Below are 12,423 nucleotides of genomic sequence, written 5' to 3' on the forward strand. Positions count from 1 at the left end.
GGGGAGGGGGAGCGAGAGCGAGTGTCGGGTCTGGTCAGGCCGGGGGGGGGGGGGGGGGGGGGGGAGCGAGAGCGAGTGTCGGGTCTGGTCAGGCGGGGAGCAGGAGCTGGCCGTGGGAGGAGCCCCAGTGAGGCCATTGGGCCAGGGCCTGCGTGCTTCGGGCCCCTCCCACACAGTTCGACGCCTGGAGCTACTGCACTTGCGTGCCGACTGTAGCGCGCATGTGCAGAGGTCCCAGCACTGTTTTCAGCGCCGGGACCTGGCTCCGCCCCCCCACAGCTCGTGCTGGCTGTGCCGAGGGCCAGAGGACCTGTAAGTCGGTGCAGAATACCGAGGATTTTTTTAGGTGCGAAAAACGGGCGCCCAGCTCGGAGGGGGCGCCCGTTTTTTTTCTTGTGGAAACTTGGGCCCTAAGTTTCCCAGCAACTCAATTTCAAAGATGAACTGATCGCTTCTTCCTGTCGGTGACATTTTATTGCTCATTGCATTTCCCATGGTTGCTGTGGGATTCGTTCCTTTCTCCTGCTCGGGTTTAGGATGGTCATACTGGGACACCCATAATCCAGAGATAGAAAAGCTGTTGCCATACTGGTAAAATGACCTACAGGATGTATAGGTGGAGATTGTACTGAAACCCACACAGTGCACTTTGCTTTATATTAAAAAAAACTTGCCTCTTCAACAACGGCTTTGAACTTGCTCTTTTTGCTCAGCACGGGTCGGACACCAGATAGCCACTGCACATTGCTGAAAACCTTAGCTGCTCCAAACAACATCTGTCCTGGATAAAACCCATAGGATTCATCAAAGAACTGTCCCTAGAACAGAAAGATATGGATGGCTGCAATTTACAGTAACCCTTCCTGCAGCAGACATTAGTACTGTTGGCAGCAACCAGATATGAACATAACCCCACTGTGAGAAATCTAGGGTGTGCAACTATAAATTCCTCCTTCCCAAATTTGAGAAGTGATCGTAAGAATACAAATGTCTCAAGAATGATAATCAAATTGCAATGAAGATTTCACAAACCATTTCTAATCCAGGAGAGATATATTTAAATTGGGTTAGATTCAGATTAATGGAAAAATCCAACGATGAACAAACTCAAATTCAGGACAGAGGTGCAGCAGCCAGCAGCGCTCATGAACAAGCTGCATGGTCACCAACTGAAGTTCAGAAGCCCATGTGTCGAAAAGTAACATTTTCAGCTATTGCTGCACAGCTCATCCACTGCCAACACTCACCTGGACTGCAACTTCACCTTGTACTTGCAATGATAGAACATTAGACATAAAGGGAGCCAATTTGTTGATGTTAGTGCGAGTGAACAGAAACACTCCCAGGGCAGGTGGAGCACGGGGTTAGATACAGAGTAAAGCTGCCACTAATTTGTCCCATCAAACACTCCCAGGGCAGGTGGAGCACGGGGTTAAATACAGAGTCAAGCTCCCTCTACACTGTCCCATCAAACACTCCCAGGGCTGCAAAACAAGTCTGCTTCACAAAGAAGAAATCTTCCCCAATGTACCTCAGCCCTCTGTCTTATTATATCTTAATCTACAATGAAAGATTTTTCCAACACCATCAACTTTGTGCCCCTCAGATTGCCAATTTAGTTCTGAATTGCAGGTAGATTGCACTGGGTGGCCAGAGGATTGGGAAACTTTTAAAAGCCAGCAAATAACAACTAAAAAAAATGATAAAGAGAGGGAAGATAGATTATGAAAGTAAACTAGCACAAAATATAAAGAGATAGTAAGAGTTTCTACAAGTACATAAAAAGGAAGAGAGTGGTAAAAGTAAATGTCGGTCCCCTACAGGATTAGACTGGGAAATTAATAATGGAGAACAGGGAAATTGCAGAGGCATTGAACAAATATTTTGCATCGGTCTTCACGGTAGAAGACACTAAAAACATCCCAATAGTGGATAATCAAGGGGCTATAGGGAGGGAGGAACTTAATACAATCAGTATCACTAATGAAGTAGTACTCGGTAAAAATAATGGGACTAAAGGTGGACAAGTCCCCTGGACCTGATGCCTTGCATCCTAGGGTCTTAAAAGAAGTGGCTGCAGAGATAGTGGATGCATTGGTTGTAATCTACCAAAATTCCCTGGAATCTGGGGTAGTCACAGTGGATTGGAAAACCACAAATGTAACGCCCCTATTTAAAAAAAGGAGATAGACAAAAAGCAGGAAACTATAGACCAGTTAGCCTAACATCTGTCATTGGGAAAATGCTGGAGTCCATTATTAAGGAAGCAGTAGTGGGACATTTGGAAAAGCATAATTCATTCAAGCAGAGTCAGCATAGTTTTATGAAAGGGAAATCATGTTTGACAAATTTGCTGGAGTTCTTTGAGGATGTAACGAGCAGGGTGGATAAGGGGAAACCAGTGGACGTGGTGTATTTGGATTGCCAGAAGGCATTCGATAAGGTGTCACATAAAAAGTTACTGCACAAGATAAAAGTTCACGGGGTTGGGGGTAATATATTAGCGTAGATAGAAGATTGGCCAACTAACAGAAAACAGAGTCTCGGGATAAATGGGTCATTTTCCAGTTGGCAAACAGTGACTAGTGGGGTGCCGCAGGGATCGGTGCTGGGATCAAGTTTAATGTAGCCAAGTTTGGTGATGATACAAAGATGAGTAGGAAAGCAAATTGTGAGGAGGACACAAAAAATCTGCAACGGGATATAGACAGGCTAAGTGAGTGGGTAAAAATTTGGCAGATGGAGTATAATGTGGGAAAATGTGAGGTTATCCACTTTGGCAGAAAAAACAGAAAAACAAATTATAATTTAAATGGAGAAAAATTACAAAGTGCTGCAGTACAGAGGGACCTGGGAGTCCTTATGCATGAAACACAAAAAGTTAGTATGCAGGTACAACAAGTAATTAGAAAGGCAAATGTAATGTTGGCCTTTATTGCGAGAGGGATAGAGTATAAAAGCAGAGAAGTCCTGCTACAACTGTACAAGGTATTGGTGAGGCCACACCTGGAGTACTGCGTACAGTTTTGGTCTCCGTACTTAAGGAAGGATATACTTGCATTGGAGGCTGTTCAGAGAAGGTTCACTAGGTTGATTCTGGAGATGAGGGGGGTGACTTATGAAGATAGGTTGAGTAGGTTTAGACTATACTCATTGGAGTTCAGATAAATGAGGTGATCTTATCGAAACTTATAAGATAATGAGGGGGCTCGACAAGGGGATGCAGAGAGGCTATTTCCACTCATAGCGGTAATCAAAACTAGGGGCCAGTCTCAGAATAAGGGGCCGCCCATTTAAAACTGAGATGAGGAGGAACTTCTTCTCTGAGGGTTGTAAATCTATGGAATTCTCTGCCCCAGAGAGCTGTGGAGGCTGGGTCATTGAATATTTTTAAGGCGGAGATAGACAGATTTTTGAGCAATAAGGGAATAAAGAGTTATGGGGAGCAGGCAGGGAAGTGGAGCTGAGCCCATGATCAGATCAGCCATGATCTTATTAAATGGCAGAGCAGGTTCATTGGGCCAGGTGGCCTACTCTTGTTCATATTTCTTATGTTATGTACCCCACTATGAATTGGATAGAGTTTGCTCAAACTATTTCATTTTTGACTCTCAGCCCGACATTCAACCCATCAGTCAGAACATATCTCAAGGTACAGTACCAAACATACCCATTTGTCTTTTACTTCTTTAATCAGGTACAGTACCAAACATACTATCCTTGAGGAACTGAACCTCGGTTCTGGGTGACAACTTATAATTTGACAATTTATAACTATCATCCTATACAGATAAAAAATGGATGGAAAATAAACTATAAATACCAGTAAATATTTAATCTAGCAAAACTCTAGATACATCACTGGGCCCTAATGGCATGCACCCTCAGCTGTTGAAAGTAATCAGAGGAAAGGGAGGCTCTAGCCAATTTTTTCAATCCTCAAATTGTAAATTGTGCTGTGATATGGAAATTAGCCAACGCAACACTTTTATTCAAGGAGAGAAGGATAAAACAAGTAACTGTAGACCAGCTTTTAGATATGCACAGATTAAACCACGGTCAGTCAGCACAGATTTGTTAAAAGAAATTTGTTTTGACAAAGTTTTTTGAAGAAATGACCAATTAAAGGGAATGCATTAGATGTGGTGTATATGGATTTTTACAAGGGGTGTGTTAGTAATAGTCTGGCACATAGTGCAAGCGGAAATGCAACATCAAGGCTAGAAAGTTGATCGACAGATAGGAAACAAGTTAAAGTGAATAGGTTCTGTCAGAACACAAGGATATAAGAATTAGGAACAGGAGTAAGCCATAATGGCCCTTCGAGCCTGCTCCGCCATTCAATAAGATCATGGCTGATCTTCGGCCTCAACTCCACTTTCCCACCCAATTCCAAATCTCTTGATTTCCCCTAGAGTCCAAAAATCTATCGATCTCAGCCTTGAATATACTCAACGACTGAGCATTCACAGCCCTCTGGGGCAGAGAATGCCAAAGATTCACCACTCCCTGAATGAAGAAATTCCTCCTCATCTCGGTCTTAAATAGCTGACCCCTTATCCTGAGACGATGCCCCCTGGTTCTAGACTCTCCAGCCAGGGGAAACCACCTCAGTATCTACATTGTCAATCCCCCTCAGAATCCTGTATTTCAATAAGATCACCTAAACTTGAGAGAGTATGGGCCCATTCTACTCAATCTCTCCTCATAGGACAACCCTCACATCCCAGGGATCAATCTGGTGAACCTTCATTGCACTGCCTCTAATGCATGCATGTCCTTTGCCACAGTACTGCCCACTTATCCTGCCTATATCCATTTGCAGGTTCGGTGTCTCTTCCTCACAGCTTACTTTCCTACCTAGCTTTGTATCACCAGCAATCTTGAACACATAGCACTCAGTCAGTCCCTTCATCCATGTCATTAATATAGATTGTAAATAGCTGGGGCCCAAGCACTGATCCTTGCCGCACCCCACTATTTACAGCCTATCAACCAGAAAATAAGTTGTTTATTCCGACTCTGTTTTCTGTCTGTTAACCAATCCTCTGACTAGGCTACTATATTACTCCCAATCCCTTGAGGCTCTTTTCTCTCCACAAATGCTGTCTGACCCATTCGGTATTTCCAGCATTTTCAGTTTATATTAGAGTACATGGGTATTGCTAGAATAGAAAAGGGAAATGGTCAAGGATAAATGTTGGATCAAATTTTATTTTCAGTCTTTATGTAGATGGTTAGCTGGAACAAAAATAAGGAGTTTGGCAAACAATGAGGAGGACTGTAAAAGACTTCAAGAAGTCAGGTTACGAGAATGGGCAGACATGATTTAATGTGGATAAGTGCTTTATACATAGAATGAACAGCAATGAACAGTTCTGCCCAACTGGTCTATGCTTTGGTTTATACTCCACACAAGCCCCAGCCCACAACAACTTGTATTTACTTCACAGGTGTATTAGGAGATAAAATATTTGACACCAAGTCACGCAAGTATAAATTAGTGCAGGTGACCAAAAGCTTGATGAAAGAGGTAGGTTTTAAGGAGCGTCTTGAAGGAGGAAAGAGAGATAGCGAGGCAGAGAGGTTTAGGGAGGGAGTTCCAGAGCTCAGGGCTCAGGCAACAGAAGGCACAGCCACCAACGGTTGAGCGATTATAATCAGGGATGCTCAAGAGGGCAGAATTAGAGGAGCACAGACGAAAATATTGGTAGGGTTATTAATGAATAGTTTGCATCTGTTTTCACAAAGTAAGGTGGCAATGCAGATACTGCTATCGTGGAGTGTGATATTCTGGATGAATAAATAGTGAGAGGGGAAGTATTAAGGGGTTTAGCAACTTTGAAAATAGATAAGTTCCCAGGCCCGGATGAAATGCATCCCAGGCTGTTGAGCGAAGTAAAAGAGGAAATAGCAGAGGCCTTGGCCATCATTTTCCAGTCCTCTTTGGATCTGGGCATGGTGACGGAGGATTGGAGGACTGCTAATGTAGTACCCTTGTTTAAGAAGTGAGAAAGGGATAGGCCAAGTAACTACAGGCCTGCCAGCCTAACCTCAGTGGTGGGAAAATTATTGGAAACAAATCCTGAAAGACAGAATAAATCTGCATTTGGAAAGGCAAGGATTAATTAGGGACAGTGAGCATGGATTTGTTAACGGAAGATCGTGTTTGACGAACCGGATTGAAGTTTTTGAGGAGGAAACCATGAGAGGTCGCTGAGGGTAGAGCGTATGATGTAGTATATATGGACGTTAGCAAGGCTTTTGATAAGGTCCCACATGGTAGACTGGTCATGAAGGTTAAAGCCCATGGGATACGGGGAAAAGTAGCAAGTTGAATCCAAAATTGGCTTGGAGGTAGGAAGCAAAGAATAATGTATTGTGTTCCCAACACAGATGAGGCTGCACACAGGGAGGTTAAAGTAACAGTGACCTTAGTCTTTAATAAGACACTCCAGAGTGAGGAACAGGCCTTAGGGGCCGGCTTATATACAGTGCTCCCAAGGGATGCTGGGATCCTTACATGGGAGTGCATGCTTTACAGATACACATCTCCTCTCCTCTCCTCTCCTCTCCTCTCCTCTCCTCTCCTCTCCTCTCCTCTCAAAGTGAAAACTATTTACAAGGTGAGGCAGTCAGGAGCCTTTCTTTCCCTGGTGGACCGCCTCGGTACAAATGTCTGTTCTGGTGTGTTGGCTGTGCCCTTGCTGGGCTGGCGTGTTGTTGGCCCTGCAGGGCTCCTGGGTGAGCCTGGCCTTGCTGGGCTGTTGAGCGTGATGGGTTCGATTTCCTGGTCCGGGGTGGTGTCGTTGATCCTTTGGGTGTGTGTTGTGGGCTCGAAAAAGGTGGTGTCTGCTATGGGTTGTTCAGGGCAGTCTGTGAACCGCAGCATCTTTTGGTCCAGGTGCTTTCTGCAAATTTGTCCATTGTTTAGTTTGACTACAAACACCCTATTCCCTTCTTTAGCTATCACAGTGCCCGCGATCCACTTGGGACCATGTCCATAGTTTAGCACACACACGGTCATTCAGATCAATTTCCCGTGACACAGTGGCACGACCATCATTTTGCACAACATTTTGTTGCATCCGCCTGCTCTCTACCTGATCATGCAGGTTGTGGTGAACCAGCGAGAGTTTGGTTTTAAGTGTCCTTTTCATGAGTAGCTCAGCCGGGGCCACCCCTGAGAGCGAGTGGGGTCTCGTGCGATAGCTGAGCAGTACTCGGGACAGGCGGGTTTGGAGTGAGCCTTCTTTGACTCATTTAAGGCTCTGTTTGATGGTTTGTACTACCTGCTCTGCCTACCCATTGGAGGCTGGTTTAAACGGGACCGAGGTGACATGTTTGATCCCATTGCGGGTCATGAACTCTTTAAATTCAGCACTGGTGAAACATGGCCCGTTGTCACTGGCCAGTAAGTCAGGCAGGCCGTGGGTGGCAAACATGGCCCTCAGGCTTTCAATGGTGGCGGTGGCGATGCTTCCCGACATTATTTCACATTCAATCCATTTTGAAAAAGCATCAACCACCACCAGGAACATTTTAACGAGAAACGGGCCCGCATAGTCGACATGGATCCTCGACCATGGTCTGGAGGGCCAGGACCACAAACTTAGTGGTGCCTCTCTGGGCGCGTTGCTCAACTGAGCACATACGCTGCATTGCCGTACACAGAACTCTAAATCAGAGTCGATACCGGGCACCACACGTGGGATCTGGCTATCGCTTTCATCATTACTATACCCAGGTGTGTGCTGTGGAGATCCGAGATGAACGTCTCCTTGCCCTTTTTTGGGTAGCACTACGCGGTTACCTCACAACAGGCAGTCTGCCTGAATGGACAGTTCGTCCTTTCGCCGCTGGAACGGCTTGATTAGCTCATACATTTCAACGGGGATGCTGGCCCAGCTCCCATGCAGTACACAGTTTTTTTACTAGGGACAGCAGAGGATCTTGGCTGGTCCAAGTCCTAATCTGGCGGCTCGTGACAGGTGATTTATCATTTTCAAACGCTTCCATGACCATCAACAAGTCTGCGGGCTGCGCCACTGTCAAAAAATTTGCAGGCTGCACCATTTCCACCCCCGTGGTGGGCAATGGTAGCCGACAGAGCATCCGCACAGTTCTCAGTGCCTGGCCTGTGGCGGATGGTATAGTTATACACTGATAGCGCGAGTGCCCACCTTTGTATGCGGGCTGAGGCATTAGTATTTATCCCCTTGTTTTCAGCGAACAGGGATATGAGGGGCTTGTGATCGGTTTCCAGCTCAAATTTGAGGCCAAACAGGTACTGATGCATTTTCTTTACCCCGAACACACACGCTAATGCCTCTTTCTCAATCATGCTGTAGGCCCTCTCGGCCTTAGACAAGCTCCTGGAAGCATAGACTAAAGGTTGCAACTTCCCCTCAACGTTAGCTTGTTGTAATACACACCCGATGACGCGTCACATGCTAGCACAAGTCTTTTACACGAGTTATACAATACAAACAGCTTGTTGGAGCATGTTTCTGGCTTTCTCAAAAGCAATTGCTTGTTTTTTTCCCCATGCCCAGTTCTCACCTTTGCGCAATAACACATGTAGGGGCTCTAAAATGGTACTTAACCCCGGTAGGAAGTTACCAAAATAGTTGGAGCCCCAGGAACAACCGCAGCTCCGTGACGTTCTGTAGCCTGGGCGCATTCCCAATAGCCTCGGTCTTGGAGTCTGTGAGCCGAATGCCGTCCGCCGTGATCTTTCTCCCCAAACACTCCACTTCTGTTGCCATGAAGACGCATTTTGACCTCTTCCTGGGTCACCTGAGGCCTGCTGGCAGTTGGCAGTTGCAGACTCGTGGGTTCTGCCCTGCACATTTCTGCTCGCAAACACAGTTCCAGTTAATTCATGAACATTGCTAGCACTTGTGTGCTGAGAGATTTGTTTGGTGTTATCACTGGTGGACATAAACGTCTGTGCTATCGCAATGGCATTACTGAGGGTCGGTGTCTCTACAATCAAGTTTTCGTAGGATGGTCTCATGGCCAATGCCCAGTACAAAAAAGTCTGAGCATTTGCTCCAGGTAGCCATCAAACTCACATTGTCCTGAAAGTCACTTTAGCTCGGTGACGTAGCTCGTCACTTTCTGACCTTCAGATCGCTGGCACGTGTAGAACCGATACTTCGCCATCAGCACACTCTCCCTCGGGTTAAGATGCTCCCGAACCAGTGTACACAGCTCCTCATACGACTTATCTGTGGGTTTCACCGGAGCAAAAAGATTCTTCATGAGGCTGTAGGTCGGTGCCCCGCAGACTGTGAGGAGGACCGCTCTCCTTTTTGCAGCGCATCCTTCTCCGTCCAGCTCGTTGGCTACAAAGTACTGATCTAACCGTTCAACATAGGCTTCCCAGTCCTCACCCTCCGAGATCTTCTCCAGGATGCCCACAGTTTGCTGCATCTTTGCGTTGGATTTGTTTTCTCGTCGCCAGTTATTGTGTTCCTAACACAGATGAGGCTGCACACAGGGAGGTTAAAGTAACAGTGACCTCAGTCTTTAATAAGACACTCCGGAGTGAGAAACAGGCCTTAGGGGCCGGCTTATATACAGTGCTCCCATGGGTTGCTGGGATCCCTTGGGACTTGAGGATGAGCTCCCTGGTGGCGGAACATGGGAGTGCATCCTTTACAGATACACAACATAATGATTGATGGATATTTGTGTGACTGGAAGGATGATTCCAGTGGGGTTCCGCGAGGCTCAGTACTGGGTCCCTTGCTTTTTGTGGTATACATCAACGATTTAGATTTGAATATAGGGAGTATGATTACATTTGCAGACGACACTAAAATTGGCTGTGTGGTTGATAATGAAGAGGAAAGTCATGGGCTGCAGGAGGATATCAATCTACTGGTCAAGTGGGCAGTGCAGTGGCAAGTGGAATTTAATTCAGAGAAGTGTGAGGTGCTGCACTTTGGGAGGGCTAATAAGGAAAGGGTATACACATTAAGCGGTAGGTCACTTTAGTGTAGATGAACAAAGGGACCTTGGAGTGCTTGTCCACAGATCCCTGAAAGTAGCAGGCCAGGTGGATAAAGTGGTTAAGGCATACGGAATGCTTGCCTTTATTGGCCAAGGCATAGGATATAAAAGAGCAGGGAGGTTATGCCTAAATTATATAATACTTTGGTTAGGCCACAGCTGGAGTACTGCGTGCAGTTCTGGTCGCCCTATTATAGGAAGGACATGATTGCACTAGTGGGTGCAGAGGAGATTTACTAGGATGCTGCCTGGAATGGAGAATCTTAGCTATGAGGACAGATTGGATAGGCTGGGTTTGTTCTCATGGAACAGAGGAGGTTGAGAGGAGACCTGTGAGGTGTTCAAAATATTGAGGGGCCTAATAGATCCCTCCACTAGTGGATAGTAAGGGTCTATTTCCATTGGTGGAGGGGTTTATTACGAGGGGGCATAGTTTTAAGGTGGTTAGTGGAAGGTTTAGAGGGGATTGGAGGGGAGGCTTCTTTACGCAGAGGGTTGTGGGGATCTGGAACTCGCTACCTGGAAGAATGGTGGATGCAGAAACCCTCACCACTTTTAAAAGATGGTTGGATGGGCACTTAAAGTGCCGTAACCTGCAGGGTTACGGACCTAGAGCTGGTAATTGGGATTAGACAGGATGACCTTTTGTTGGACAGCACAGATATAATGGTAAGTACTGCAGGGAATAGAACACGGCCAGGGTGATCTCCTGGACTAGTTTCGATTGCCTGGATGAGTCGGAGAGGAACTTTTCCAGATTTTTTCTCCCTAAATTGGCCTGGTTTTTGCCTCGCCCAGGAGGTCACATGGCTCCAGTTGGGGTGGAATGTAGAATATTTCAGTACAAGGGGTGTCGCAGTTGTGTGAGGCAGTTGGGCTGTGTGCTCTTTGCCTTTCCGTCATTGTTCATAGGTTTATATGTAACCTTTAGGGCCGTGCGGCTCTTTGCCGTCTGGTGCGGACTCAATGGGCCGAAATGGCCTCCTTTTGCGCTGTAAATTTCTATGTTTCTATCGGGGGGGCGGGGAGGGGTTGTTGTGGGGCTAGATGAGATTAGTGGGCGAGGGGCCATGGAGAGATTTGAAAATAAGGATGAGAATTTTGAAATCGAGGCGTTGCTTAACCGAGAGCCAATGTAGGTCAGCGAGCACAGGGGTGATGGGTAAGTGGGACTTGATGCGAATTAGGATATGGGCAGCAGAGTTTTGGATCACCTCTCGCTTACGTAGGGTAGAATGTGGGAGGCCAGCCAGGAGTGCGTTGGAATAGTCAAGTCTAGACAGAACAAGGACAAGGGCTTCAGCAGCAGATGAGCTGAGGCAAGGACAGACAAGGGATGGTACGGAGGTGGAAATAGTCAGTCTTAGTTATGCTGTGGATTTGTGGTCGAAAGACCATTTCAGGGTCAAATATAACACCAAGGTTGCGAAGTCTGGTTCAGCCTCAGACAGGAGTTGGGGAGAGGGATGGAGTCAGTGACTAGGGAACGGAGTTTGCGGTGAGGACCGAAAATAGCTTCGGTCTTCACAATATTCAATTGGAGAAAATCTCTGCTCAATGTCGAAATATGCAGGCTATGGCAACATAAGATGGGAAGACCCGAGTGTAAGGTTAAGGTGCCTGGAACATAGAAATGAATTACCAATTGAAACTGAAGTTTAGTCAATCCTTCCTTAGCATAGCCAGTAACAATTATAAACTAATCATGGAAAATAAAGTTTAGAATAAACTTATCAGGGCAGACGAATGTGTAATCAAAAAGATGGGACAGACTATAGAATAGTATAAACCAGGAGGGGAAACCCCACCTAGGCAGCGAGAACCTAGGTCCCATCCTCGAGAGAAGCTGGACCTTAAGCTCGAGCTTAAAGCAGGACACCAGTGGCGGAGATTGATCACCTCTGTTAACGGGTAATACGAGCACAAGTAGTGAGGCTTGTGCTATTTTATATATTGTTTGTACTTTAATTCTACTTTGGGAAATAAAGTTTATTTGGCTTGAACATAATGTTTGTCGATGACTTTCTTTCAATACTCAAAGTCCCACCAAATTGTTGCGATTGTAGTGACTAAATACCCACCGAGTAAACTGTCTACAAATCTACAGTGAGTTTTGGGAAACAGAGGAAAGAGGTAGAGAGGCGGAGCTGTTTAGGGAGGGAGTTCCAGAGTATGGGGCCTAGGCAAAAGAAGGCACGGCCCACCAATGGTTGAGCAATTATACTCAGGGATGCTCAAGAGGGCAGAATTAGAGGAGCGCAGAATCTGGCAGGGGGGGGGGGTTGTGGGGCTAGATGAGATTAGAGGGAGGGAGGGGGCGAGGGGCCATGGAGGGATTTGAAAATAAGGATGAAAATTTTGAAATCGAGGGGCTGCTTAATCAGCCATGAGTGCGATGGAATA

At 46.2% G+C, this 12,423-nt stretch overlaps 1 protein-coding gene across 2 annotated transcripts in view; it reads right to left on the reverse strand.

Moving 5' to 3' along the window:
- The window catches only part of ube2o (ubiquitin conjugating enzyme E2 O), a 161,874-nt gene that overhangs the window by 82,754 nt on the left and 66,697 nt on the right, over nt 1-12,423 (reverse strand). For both annotated transcript variants that reach the window (XR_011587339.1, XM_070857977.1), the window contains exon 6: nt 675-818. Coding sequence is in view for 1 of the 2 variants with exons in the window: in XM_070857977.1 (XP_070714078.1) it covers nt 675-818 (144 nt within the window). In the remaining variant the exon portion in view is untranslated. The remainder of the gene's footprint in view (nt 1-674; nt 819-12,423) is intronic.

The sequence above is a fragment of the Pristiophorus japonicus genome, chromosome 16, assembly GCF_044704955.1.
Source record: "Pristiophorus japonicus isolate sPriJap1 chromosome 16, sPriJap1.hap1, whole genome shotgun sequence".
In the NCBI taxonomy this organism is placed as follows: Eukaryota; Metazoa; Chordata; class Chondrichthyes; family Pristiophoridae; genus Pristiophorus; species Pristiophorus japonicus.